The 13,917-nt window shown below is 48.1% G+C and overlaps 1 protein-coding gene across 2 annotated transcripts in view; it reads right to left on the bottom strand.

Annotated features, from left to right (window-relative positions):
* Positions 1-13,917, bottom strand: part of stt3b (STT3 oligosaccharyltransferase complex catalytic subunit B) — a 107,970-nt gene that overhangs the window by 1,805 nt on the left and 92,248 nt on the right. For both annotated transcript variants that reach the window (XM_036935010.1, XM_036935000.1), the window contains exons 12-15: positions 13,523-13,694; positions 10,525-10,698; positions 7,781-7,894; positions 4,488-4,694 (exon numbers count right to left, since the gene is read on the bottom strand). In XM_036935010.1, the coding sequence (XP_036790905.1) occupies positions 4,488-4,694; positions 7,781-7,894; positions 10,525-10,698; positions 13,523-13,694 (667 nt within the window). The remainder of the gene's footprint in view (positions 1-4,487; positions 4,695-7,780; positions 7,895-10,524; positions 10,699-13,522; positions 13,695-13,917) is intronic.

Genomic DNA, 13,917 nt, shown 5'->3' with positions numbered 1-13,917 from the left:
TGATGAAGGGAGGGGGTAATTGATTCTGGACAAGGACAAGGATGAAGGGAGGGGGTAATTGATTCTGGACAAGGACAATGATGAAGGGAGGGTGTAATTGATTCTGGACAAGGACAATGATGAAGGGAGGGTGTAATTGATTCTGGACAAGGACAAGGATGAAGGGAGGGGGTAATTGATTCTGGACAAGGACAATGATGAAGGGAGGGGGTAATTGATTCTGGACAAGGACAAGGATGGAGGGAGGGGGTAATTGATTCTGGATAAGGACAAGGATGGAGGGAGGGGGTAATTGATTCTGGATAAGGACAAGGATGAAGGGAGGGGGTAATTGATTCTGGATAAGGACAAGGATGAAGGGAGGGGGTAATTGATTCTGGATAAGGACAAGGATGAAGGGAGGGGGGTAATTGATTCTGGATAAGGACAAAGACGAAGGGAGGGGGTAATTGATTCTGGATAAGGACAAGGATGGAGGGAGGGGGTAATTGATTCTGGATAAGGACAAGGATGGAGGGAGGGGGTAATTGATTCTGGATAAGGACAAGGATGGAGGGAGGGGGTAATTTATTCTGGATAAGGACAAGGATGGACGGAGGGGGTAATTGATTCTGGATAAGGACAAGGATGAAGGGAGGGGGTAATTGATTCTGGACAAGGACAATGATGGAGGGAGGGGGTAATTGATTCTGGATAAGGACAAGGATGAAGGGAGGGGGTAATTGATTCTGGATAAGGACAAGGATGAAGGGAGGGGGTAATTGATTCTGGATAAGGACAAGGATGGAGGGAGGGGGTAATTGATTCTGGACAAGGACAAGGATGAAGGGAGGGGGTAATTGATTCTGGACAAGGACAATGATGAAGGGAGGGGGGTAATTGATTCTGGATAAGGACAAGGATGAAGGGAGGGGGTAATTGATTCTGGATAAGGACAAGGATGAAGGGAGGGGGTAATTGATTCTGGACAAGTACAAGGATGAAGGGAGGGGGGTAATTGATTCTGGATAAGGACAAGGATGAAGGGAGGGGGTAATTGATTATGGACAAGGACAATGATGAAGGGAGGGGGTAATTGATTCTGGACAAGGACAATGATGAAGGGAGGGGGTAATTGATTCTGGACAAAGACAATGATGAAGGGAGGGGGTAATTGATTCTGGACAAGGACAATGATGAAGGGAGGGGGTAATTGATTCTGGACAAGGACAATGATGAAGGGAGGGTGTAACTGATTCTGGACAAGGACAAGGATGAAGGGAGGGGGTAATTGATTCTGGACAAGGACAATGATGAAGGGAGGGGGTAATTGATTCTGGACAAGGACAAGGATGAAGGGAGGGGGTAATTGATTCTGGACAAGGACAATGATGAAGGGAGGGGGTAATTGATTCTGGACAAAGACAATGATGAAGGGAGGGGGTAATTGATTCTGGACAAGGACAATGATGAAGGGAGGGGGTAATTGATTCTGGACAAGGACAATGATGAAGGGAGGGTGTAACTGATTCTGGACAAGGACAAGGATGAAGGGAGGGGGTAATTGATTCTGGACAAGGACAATGATGAAGGGAGGAGGTAATTGATTCTGGACAAGGACAAGGATGAAGGGAGGGGGTAATTGATTCTGGACAAGGACAATGATGAAGGGAGGGGGTAATTGATTCTGGACAAGGACAATGATGAAGGGAGGGGGTAATTGATTCTGGACAAGGACAATGATGAAGGGAGGGGGTAATTGATTCTGGACAAGGACAATGATGAAGGGAGGGGGTAATTGATTCTGGACAAGGACAAGGATGAAGGGAGGGGGTAATTGATTCTGGACAAGGACAATGATGAAGGGAGGGTGTAATTGATTCTGGACAAGGACAATGATGAAGAGAGGGTGTAATTGATTCTGGACAAGGACAAGGATGAAGGGAGGGGGTAATTGATTCTGGACAAGGACAATGATGAAGGGAGGGGGTAATTGATTCTGGACAAGGACAAGGATGGAGGGAGGGGGTAATTGATTCTGGATAAGGACAAGGATGGAGGGAGGGGGTAATTGATTCTGGATAAGGACAAGGATGAAGGGAGGGGGTAATTGATTCTGGATAAGGACAAGGATGAAGGGAGGGGGTAATTGATTCTGGATAAGGACAAGGATGAAGGGAGGGGGGTAATTGATTCTGGATAAGGACAAAGACGAAGGGAGGGGGTAATTGATTCTGGATAAGGACAAGGATGGAGGGAGGGGGTAATTGATTCTGGATAAGGACAAGGATGGAGGGAGGGGGTAATTGATTCTGGATAAGGACAAGGATGGAGGGAGGGGGTAATTTATTCTAGATAAGGACAAGGATGGACGGAGGGGGTAATTGATTCTGGATAAGGACAAGGATGGAGGGAGGGGGTAATTGATTCTGGACAAGGACAATGATGGAGGGAGGGGGTAATTGATTCTGGATAAGGACAAGGATGAAGGGAGGGGGTAATTGATTCTGGATAAGGACAAGGATGAAGGGAGGGGGTAATTGATTCTGGATAAGGACAAGGATGGAGGGAGGGGGTAATTGATTCTGGATAAGGACAAGGATGAAGGGAGGGGGGTAATTGATTCTGGATAAGGACAAGGATGAAGGGAGGGGGTAAATGATTCTGGATAAGGACAAGGATGGAGGGAGGGGTTAATTGATTCTGGATAAGGACAAGGATGGAGGGAGGGGGTAATTGATTCTGGATAAGGACAATGATGAAGGGAGGGGGTAATTGATTCTGGATAAGGACAAGGATGGAGGGAGGGGGTAATTGATTCTGGATAAGGACAAGGATGGAGGGAGGGGGTAATTGATTCTGGATAAGGACAATGATGAAGGGAGGGGGTAATTGATTCTGGATAAGGACAAGGATGAAGGGAGGGGGTAATTGATTCTGGACAAGGACAATGATGAAGGGAGGGGGTAATTGATTCTGGACAAGGACAATGATGAAGGGAGGGGGTAATTGATTCTGGACAAGGACAAGGATGGAGGGAGGGGGTAATTGATTCTGGATAAGGACAAGGATGGAGGGAGGGGGTAATTGATTCTGGATAAGGACAAGGATGAAGGGAGGGGGTAATTGATTCTGGATAAGGACAAGGATGAAGGGAGGGGGTAATTGATTCTGGATAAGGACAAGGATGGAGGGAGGGGGTAATTGATTCTGGATAAGGACAAGGATGGAGGGAGGGGGTAATTTATTCTGGATAAGGACAAGGATGGAGGGAGGGGGTAATTGATTCTGGATAAGGACAAGGATGGAGGGAGGGGGTAATTGATTCTGGACAAGGACAATGATGGAGGGAGGGGGTAATTGATTCTGGATAAGGACAAGGATGAAGGGAGGGGTAATTGATTCTGGATAAGGACAAGGATGAAGGGAGGGGGTAATTGATTCTGGATAAGGACAAGGATGGAGGGAGGGGGTAATTGATTCTGGATAAGGACAAGGATGAAGGGAGGGGGGTAATTGATTCTGGATAAGGACAAGGATGAAGGGAGGGGGTAATTGATTCTGGATAAGGACAAGGATGGAGGGAGGGGTTAATTGATTCTGGATAAGGACAAGGATGGAGGGAGGGGGTAATTGATTCTGGATAAGGACAATGATGAAGGGAGGGGGTAATTGATTCTGGATAAGGACAAGGATGGAGGGAGGGGGTAATTGATTCTGGATAAGGACAAGGATGGAGGGAGGGGGTAATTGATTCTGGATAAGGACAATGATGAAGGGAGGGGGTAATTGATTCTGGATAAGGACAAGGATGAAGGGAGGGGGTAATTGATTCTGGACAAGGACAATGATGAAGGGAGGGGGTAATTGATTCTGGACAAAGACGAAGGGAGGGGGTAATTGATTCTGGACAAGGATGAAGGGAGGTGGGGTAATTGATTCTGGACAAGGATGAAGGGGGGGGGGTAATTGATTCTGGACAAGGATGAAGGGAGGTGGGGTAATTGATTCTGGACAAGGATGAAGGGGGGGGGGGTAATTGTTCTGGACAAAGACGAAGGGAGGGGGTAATTGATTCTGGACAAAGACGAAGGGAGGGGGTAATTGATTCTGGACAAAGACGAAGGGAGGGGGTAATTGATTCTGGACAAGGATGAAGGGAGGTGGGGTAATTGATTCTGGACAAGGATGAAGGGAGGTGGGGTAATTGATTCTGGACAAGGATGAAGGGGGGGGGTAATTGTTCTGGACAAAGACGAAGGGAGGGGGTAATTGATTCTGGACAAAGACGAAGGGAGGGGGTAATTGATTCTGGACAAGGATGAAGGGGGGGGGGTTAATTGTTCTGGACAAGGATGAAGGGAGGGGGTAACCAGAGCTCTCCATTAGAGAAGAGAGAAGCGTGGATGATCCTGTATCATTCACCAGAGCTCTCCATTAGAGAAGCGTGGATGATCCTGTATCATTCACTAGAGCTCTCCATTAGAGAAGCGTGGAGGATCCTGTACCTTTTTAGAGGTGTACTTTTGTCTGCTGCTGCTGCTGCGGGGGCTGTGCACCAGGGGGTCCCTGTTCTCCTCCTTCTTGACCTTGTAGATCCGGACCAGCCAGTGTTCTGAGGTGAACGCCTCCTCCAGGTGTTTCAGCTTGATGTCCTTGTTACCGATCTCAGTGTTACGGGTCCGGTCGAAACCCGGCGGCGTCCGGAAGTCCAGCTGGAGGAGAGACGGACAGGCGGTGTGAGTGTTTGACAGTAAACTAGAGAGACGGACAGGGGGTGTGAGTGTTTGACAGTAAACTAGAGAGACGGACAGGGGGTGTGAGTGTTTGACAGTAAACTAGAGAGACGGACAGGGGGTGTGAGTGTTTGACAGTAAACTAGAGAGACGGACAGGCGGTGTGAGTGTTTGACAGTAAACTAGAGAGACGGGCAGGGGGTGTGAGTGTTTGACAGTAAACTAGAGAGACGGACAGGGGGTGTGAGTGTTTGACAGTAAACTAGAGAGACGGACAGGCGGTGTGAGTGTTTGACAGTAAACTAGAGAGACGGACAGGGGGTGTGAGTGTTTGACAGTAAACTAGAGAGACGGACAGGGGGTGTGAGTGTTTGACAGTAAACTAGAGAGACGGACAGGGGGTGTGAGTGTTTGACAGTAAACTAGAGAGACGGACAGGGGGTGTGAGTGTTTGACAGTAAACTAGAGAGACGGACAGAGGGTGTGAGTGTTTGACAGTAAACTAGAGAGACGGACAGGTGGTGTGAGTGTTTTACAGTAAACTAGAGAGACGGACAGGGGGTGTGAGTGTTTGACAGTAAACTAGAGAGACGGACAGGGGGTGTGAGTGTTTGACAGTAAACTAGAGAGACGGACAGGGGGTGTGAGTGTTTGACAGTAAACTAGAGAGACGGACAGGTGGTGTGAGTGTTTGACAGTAAACTAGAGAGACGGACAGGGGGTGTGAGTGTTTGACAGTAAACTAGAGAGACGGACAGGGGGTGTGAGTGTTTGACAGTAAACTAGAGAGACGCACAGGGGGTGTGAGTGTTTGACAGTAAACTAGAGAGACGGACAGGGGGTGTGAGTGTTTGACAGTAAACTAGAGAGACGGACAGGGGGTGTGAGTGTTTGACAGTAAACTAGAGAGACGGACAGGGGGTGTGAGTGTTTGACAGTAAACTAGAGAGACGGACAGGGGGTGTGAGTGTTTGACAGTAAACTAGAGAGACGGACAGGGGGTGTGAGTGTTTGACAGTAAACTAGAGAGACGGACAGGGGGTGTGAGTGTTTGACAGTAAACTAGAGAGACGGACAGGGGGTGTGAGTGTTTGACAGTAAACTAGAGAGATGGACAGGGGGTGTGAGTGTTTGACAGTAAACTAGAGAGACGGACAGGGGGTGTAAGTGTTTGACAGTAAACTAGAGGGGCTGTGTCAGGGCTTGACATCTCTGTGACAGTAAACTAGAGGTGCTGTGTCAGGGCTTGACATCTCTGTGACAGTAAACTAGAGAGACGGACAGGTGGTGTAAGTGTTTGACAGTAAACTAGAGGGGCTGTGTCAGGGCTTGACATCACTGTGACAGTAAACTAGAGGGGCTGTGTCAGGGCTTGACATCCCTGTGACAGTAAACTAGAGGGGCTGTGTCAGGGCTTGACATCTCTGTGACAGTAAACTAGAGGGGCTGTGTCAGGGCTTGACATCCCTGTGACAGTAAACTAGAGGGGCTGTGTCAGGGCTTGACATCTCTGTGACAGTAAACTAGAGGGGCTGTGTCAGGGCTTGACATCTCTGTGACAGTAAACTAGAGGGGCTGTGTCAGGGCTTGACATCTCTGTGACAGTAAACTAGAGGGGCTGTGTCAGGGCTTGACATCACTGTGACAGTAAACTAGAGGGGCTGTGTCAGGGCTTGACATCCCAGTGACAGTAAACTAGAGGGGCTGTGTCAGGGCTTGACATCTCTGTGACAGTAAACTAGAGGGGCTGTGTCAGGGCTTGACATCTCTGTGACAGTAAACTAGAGGGGCTGTGTCAGGGCTTGACATCCCTGTGACAGTAAACTAGAGGGGCTGTGTCAGGGCTTGACATCTCTGTGACAGTAAACTAGAGGGGCTGTGTCAGGGCTTGACAGCTCTGTGACAGTAAACTAGAGGGGCTGTGTCAGGGCTTGACATCTCTGTGACAGTAAACTCGAGGGGCTGTGGCAGGGCTTGACATCTCTGTGACAGTAAACTAGAGGGGCTGTGTCAGGGCTTGACATCCCTGTGAAGTGACAGTAAACTAGAGGTGCTGTGTCAGGGCTTGACATCCCTGTGAAGTGACAGTAAACTAGAGGAGCTGTGTCAGGGCTTGACATCTCTGTGCCAGTAAACTAGAGGGGCTGTGTCAGGGCTTGACATCTCTGTGACAGTAAACTAGAGGGGCTGTGTCAGGGCTTGACATCCCTGTGACAGTAAACTAGAGGGGCTGTGTCAGGGCTTGACATCTCTGTGACAGTAAACTAGAGGGGCTGTGTCAGGGCTTGACATCCCTGTGACAGTAAACTAGAGGGGCTGTGTCAGGGCTTGACATCTCTGTGACAGTAAACTAGAGGTGCTGTGTCAGGGCTTGACATCCCTGTGAAGTGACAGTAAACTAGAGGAGCTGTGTCAGGGCTTGACATCTCTGTGACAGTAAACTAGAGGGGCTGTGTCAGGGCTTGACATCTCTGTGACAGTAAACTAGAGGTGCTGTGTCAGGGCTTGACATCTCTGTGACAGTAAACTAGAGGGGCTGTGTCAGGGCTTGACATCTCTGTGACAGTAAACTAGAGGTGCTGTGTCAGGGCTTGACATCCCTGTGAAGTGACAGTAAACTAGAGGAGCTGTGTCAGGGCTTGACATCTCTGTGACAGTAAACTAGAGGGGCTGTGTCAGGGCTTGACATCTCTGTGACAGTAAACTAGAGGGGCTGTGTCAGGGCTTGACATCTCTGTGACAGTAAACTAGAGGTGCTGTGTCAGGGCTTGACATCCCTGTGAAGTGACAGTAAACTAGAGGAGCTGTGTCAGGGCTTGACATCTCTGTGACAGTAAACTAGAGGGGCTGTGTCAGGGCTTGACATCTCTGTGACAGTAAACTAGAGGGGCTGTGTCAGGGCTTGACATCCCTGTGAAGTGACAGTACATGGATGCATTAGGTCACAGTCCAGGTTCCTGGCAGTTCCAGGTCTCCAGTTCGGGGTGGTTTGTAAGTGCACACATACAGAGGAAGTGATATTACGTGACGGGGGGGTTGATACGGTAGAGTTGAACATCTCTAACCTGCATCTCTCCAAAGCGGTAGTACGACATCTTATACATCAGACAGTTGAGCAGGATGGGAGACCCCGCTTTGTCCACCCTAAACTCTCCCTGGGGGGTGAAGTAGTCACTCTCCTGAGGAGGGAACAGACAGACAGTTTAGTACTCTCATCCTGAGGAGGGAATAGACAGAGACAGACAGTTTAGTACCCACTCAGTTTACCTCACTCTGCGATCCTTATATAACCCACAGTTTACCTCACTTTGTGATCCTTATAGAGCTCAGTTTACCTCACTCTGCGATCCTTATATAGCCCACAGTTTACCTCACTTTGTGATCCTTATAGAGCTCAGTTTACCTCACTCTGTGATGCTTATATAGCTCAGTTTACCTCACTCTGTGATCCTGATATACCCCACAGTTTACCTCACTCTGTGATCCTGATATACCCCACAGTTTACCTCACTCTGTGATCCTGATATACCCCACAGTTTACCTCACTCTGCGATCCTTATATAGCTCACAGTTTACCTCACTCTGTGATCCTTATATAGCCCACAGTTTACCTCACTCTGTGATCCTGATATACCCCACAGTTTACCTCACTCTGTGATCCTGATATACCCCACAGTTTACCTCACTCTGCGATCCTTATATAGCTCACAGTTTACCTCACTCTGTGATCCTTATATAGCCCACAGTTTACCTCACTCTGTGATCCTTATATACCCCACAGTTTACCTCACTCTGTGATCCTTATATAGCTCACAGTTTACCTCACTCTGTGATCCTTATATAGCCCACAGTTTACCTCACTCTGCGATCCTTATAGAGCTCAGTTTACCTCACTCTGTGATCCTTATATAGCTCAGTTTACCTCACTCTGTGATCCTTATAGAAATCAGTTTACCTCACTCTGTGATCCTTATATAGCTCACAGTTTACCTCACTACCGATCCTTATATAGCCCACAGTTTACCTCACTCTGCGATCCTTATATAGCCCACAGTTTACCTCACTCTGTGATCCTTATATACCCCACAGTTTACCTCACTCTGCGATCCTTATAGAGCTCAGTTTACCTCACTCTGTGATCCTTATAGAGCTCAGTTTACCTCACTCTGCGATCCTTATAGAGCTCAGTTTACCTCACTCTGCGATCCTTATATACCCCTCAGTTTACCTCACTCTGCGATCCTTATATAGCCCACAGTTTACCTCACTCTGCGATCCTTATATAGCCCACAGTTTACCTCACTCTGTGATCCTTATAGAGCTCAGTTTACCTCACTCTGCGATCCTTATAGAGCTCAGTTTACCTCACTCTGCGATCCTTATATACCCCTCAGTTTACCTCACTCTGCGATCCTTATATACCCCTCAGTTTACCTCACTCTGCGATCCTTATATAGCCCACAGTTTACCTCACTCTGCGATCCTTATATAGCCCACAGTTTACCTCACTCTGCGATCCTTATATACCCCTCAGTTTACCTCACTCTGTGATCCTTATAGAGCTCAGTTTACCTCACTCTGTGATCCTTATATAGCTCAGTTTACCTCACTCTGTGATCCTTATATAGCCCACAGTTTACCTCACTCTGTGATCCTTATAGAGCTCAGTTTACCTCACTCTGTGATCCTTATATAGCCCACAGTTTACCTCACTCTGTGATCCTTATATACCCCACAGTTTACCTCACTCTGTGATCCTTATATAGCTCACAGTTTACCTCACTCTGTGATCCTTATATAGCCCACAGTTTACCTCACTCTGCGATCCTTATAGAGCTCAGTTTACCTCACTCTGTGATCCTTATATAGCTCAGTTTACCTCACTCTGTAATCCTTATAGAGCTCAGTTTACCTCACTCTGTGATCCTTATATAGCTCACAGTTTACCTCACTCTCCGATCCTTATATAGCCCACAGTTTACCTCACTCTGCGATCCTTATATAGCCCACAGTTTACCTCACTCTGTGATCCTTATATACCCCACAGTTTACCTCACTCTGCGATCCTTATAGAGCTCAGTTTACCTCACTCTGTGATCCTTATAGAGCTCAGTTTACCTCACTCTGCGATCCTTATAGAGCTCAGTTTACCTCACTCTGCGATCCTTATATACCCCTCAGTTTACCTCACTCTGCGATCCTTATATAGCCCACAGTTTACCTCACTCTGCGATCCTTATATAGCCCACAGTTTACCTCACTCTGTGATCCTTATAGAGCTCAGTTTACCTCACTCTGCGATCCTTATAGAGCTCAGTTTACCTCACTCTGCGATCCTTATATACCCCTCAGTTTACCTCACTCTGCGATCCTTATATACCCCTCAGTTTACCTCACTCTGCGATCCTTATATAGCCCACAGTTTACCTCACTCTGCGATCCTTATATAGCCCACAGTTTACCTCACTCTGCGATCCTTATATACCCCTCAGTTTACCTCACTCTGTGATCCTTATAGAGCTCAGTTTACCTCACTCTGTGATCCTTATATAGCTCAGTTTACCTCACTCTGTGATCCTTATATAGCCCACAGTTTACCTCACTCTGTGATCCTTATAGAGCTCAGTTTACCTCACTCTGTGATCCTTATATAGCTCACAGTGGTAGTTACAGCTCACCAATACTTGTTTTTTTTTAAAACATGATGGTTTAAAGGCTGCTGTCTCTCACCCTGATCTCTTTGGGATGCTCTCCCTCTGTAGCTAACAGTGGAAGCATCACCTCACCACTACACTAAGTTCTTCCTCACCCTGATCTCTTTAGGATGCTCTCCCTCTGCGATCCGCACCATCCACAGGAACTTGTTGATGTCATCACCAGAGTAGCCAATCACGCCACCGAAGATAATAAGCACATAGTCCACGTCCAAAGACCTCATGATCTCATACGCTGCACTCTCATTGGACGACATGGCCTTCCCCACCTGAACACACAGAGACAGAGACAGAGAGAGGAGGAGGAGGGAGAGAGAGACAGAGAGGAGGGGGAGAGAGAGAGACAGAGATGATGGGGAGAGAGAGAGAGAGAGAGAGGAGGGGGAGAGAGAGAGAGAGATGATGGGGAGAGAGAGAGAGAGAGAGAGGAAGAGGGGGAGGGAGGGAAAGAGAGAGCAAGAGAGAGGAGGGAGAGAGAGAGAGAGAGAGGGGGGAGGGAGAGAGCGAGAGTGAGAGAGAGAGAGGAGGGGGAGAGAGAGAGAGGAGGGGGAGAGAGAGAGCGAGGATGAATAACACAGGTCCACATGGTGGCGCCAGAGACACATTCTTCTTTTGCCTCCTAAAAAACTATGTTGATATTTAAGAGCCATGTGAAATTGATTACATTTTAGATTCATTAATACATTTATTGTTTTTGATTGATTGATCGAATGTGAAACTAATGTGAAATGCACTTTAAAATAAAGTTTGAGTCATTGACTGACTGATCAAGATCCAATAATTGCCGGGAGATCAATCCAAGCAGCTACAGGGGAGATCTCTCTCTCTCTCTCTCTCTGTGTGATTTCACAGGGAAGAACTCAAAGAATCAATGTTTCCATGTCCTTTATATAGTGGGAGGTCATATTGTTTACACAACTGGTATTTTACACAAGCAACCGTTCCAGAACACCTTGTGTTGGGATGCAGACATACCAGGAGTCTATGGAAGACACATCCCTGTCCAACACACACTATTTATTTAACCAGGCAAGTCAGTTAAGAACAAATTCTTATTTTCAATGAAGGCCTAGGAACAGTGGGTTAACTGCCTTGTTCAGGGGAACAGTGGGCTAACTGCCTTGTTCAGGGGAACAGTGGGCTAACTGACTTGGTCAGGGGAACAGTGGGTTAACTGCCTTGTTCAGGGGAACAGTGGGCTAACTGCCTTGTTCAGGGGAACAGTGGGTTAACTGCCTTGTTCAGGGGAACAGTGGGTTAACTGACTTGTTCAGGGGAACAGTGGGCTAACTGCCTTGTTCAGGGGAACAGTGGGTTAACTGCCTTGTTCAGGGGAACAGTGGGCTAACTGACTTGGTCAGGGGAACAGTGGGTTAACTGCCTTGTTCAGGGGAACAGTGGGCTAACTGCCTTGTTCAGGGGAACAGTGGGTTAACTGCCTTGTTCAGGGGAACAGTGGGTTAACTGACTTGTTCAGGGGAACAGTGGGCTAACTGCCTTGTTCAGGGGAACAGTGGGTTAACTGCCTTGTTCAGGGGAACAGTGGGTTAACTGCCTTGTTCAGGGGAACAGTGGGTTAACTGCCTTGTCCAGGGGAACAGTGGGCTAACTGCCTTGTTCAGGGGAACAGTGGGCTAACTGACTTGGTCAGGGGAACAGTGGGTTAACTGCCTTGTTCAGGGGAACAGTGGGTTAACTGCCTTGTTCAGGGGAACAGTGGGTTAACTGTCTTGTTCAGGGGAACAGTGGGTTAACTGACTTGTTCAGGGGAACAGTGGGCTACCTGCCTTGTTCAGGGGAACAGTGGGTTAACTGACTTGGTCAGGGGAACAGTAGGCTAACTGCCTTGTTCAGGGGAACAGTGGGTTAACTGCCTTGTTCAGGGGAACAGTGGGTTAACTGACTTGTTCAGGGGAACAGTGGGTTAACTGTCTTGTTCAGGGGAACAGTGGGTTAACTGCCTTGTTCAGGGGAACAGTGGGTTAACTGCCTTGTTCAGGGGAACAGTGGGCTAACTGCCTTGTTCAGGGGGACCTTGGGTTAACTGCCTTGTTCAGGGGAACAGTGGGCTAACTGCCTTGTTCAGGGGAACAGTGGGCTAACTGCCTTGTTCAGGGGAACAGTGGGTTAACTGCCTTGTTCAGGGGAACAGTGGGCTAACTGCCTTGTTCAGGGGAACAGTGGGCTAACTGCCTTGTTCAGGGGAACAGTGGGTTAACTGCCTTGTTCAGGGGAACAGTGGGTTAACTGCCTTGTTCAGGGGAACAGTGGGTTAACTGCCTTGTTCAGGGGAACAGTGGGCTAACTGCCTTGTTCAGGGGAACAGTGGGTTAACTGTCTTTATCAGGGGAACAGTGGGGTAAACTGCCTTGTTCAGAGGAACAGTGGGTTAACTGCCTTGTTCAGGGGAACAGTGGGTTAACTGCCTTGTTCAGGGGAACAGTGGGCTAACTGCCTTGTTCAGGGGAACCTTGGGTTAACTGCCTTGTTCAGGGGAACAGTGGGCTAACTGCCTTGTTCAGGGGAACAGTGGGCTAACTGCCTTGTTCAGGGGAACCTTGGGTTAACTGCCTTGTTCAGGGGAACAGTGGGCTAACTGCCTTGTTCAGGGGAACAGTGGGTTAACTGCCTTGTTCAGGGGAACAGTGGGTTAACTGCCTTGTTCAGGGGAACAGTGGGTTAACTGCCTTGTTCAGGGGAACAGTGGGTTAACTGCCTTGTTCAGGGGAACAGTGGGCTAACTGCCTTGTTCAGGGGAACAGTGGGTTAACTGCCTTGTTCAGGGGAACAGTGGGCTAACTGCCTTGTTCAGGGGAACAGTGGGTTAACTGCCTTGTTCAGGGGAACAGTGGGTTAACTGCCTTGTTCAGGGGAACAGTGAGTTAACTGCCTTGTTCAGGGGAACAGTGGGTTAACTGCCTTGTTCAGGGGAACAGTGGGTTAAATGCCTTGTTCAGGGGAACAGTGGGTTAACTGCCTTGTTCAGGGGCAGAACCACAGTTGCAAGATCGAATCCCCAACCTTGTCTTCCCCTTGAGAAGTGACAACAGCTCACTTCATATTCCGACATCACATTAGGGTATGGGTCTTTACCAGTGCTATATGACTGTTGTTCCAGGTGTTGTTGTCCACTAGCGTGGTCCGATTGGCCATCCCTGCTATCTGATAGCCATAGTCCCACCACGACATCACTCTGGCCTGCTCCTCTGTGTTCTGCCTTAGCCAATAGTAGGCCTCGCGGAAATCATCTAGAATATTCCTCGACCTGGGTAGAGAAGAGTGGAGAGAAACACAGAGAGAGAACTCATTTATTAAGGACTGGGACTGTTTACAAGTTCCTAGCGATTCCATAAAGCTTATTATATTCTTCTGTGGTTTGGTGAGAGAGAGAGAAACAGAGAGAGAAACAACTAGAGAGAAACAGAGAGAGAGAAACAGAGAGAGAAACAACTAGAGAGAGAGAAACAGAGAGAGAAACAGAGAGAGAA

Source organism: Oncorhynchus mykiss, chromosome 2, assembly GCF_013265735.2.
Source record: "Oncorhynchus mykiss isolate Arlee chromosome 2, USDA_OmykA_1.1, whole genome shotgun sequence".
In the NCBI taxonomy this organism is placed as follows: domain Eukaryota; kingdom Metazoa; phylum Chordata; class Actinopteri; order Salmoniformes; family Salmonidae; genus Oncorhynchus; species Oncorhynchus mykiss.
The sequence above is the reverse complement of the archived record's forward strand: the minus strand, read 5'-3'. Positions and strand labels throughout refer to the sequence as shown.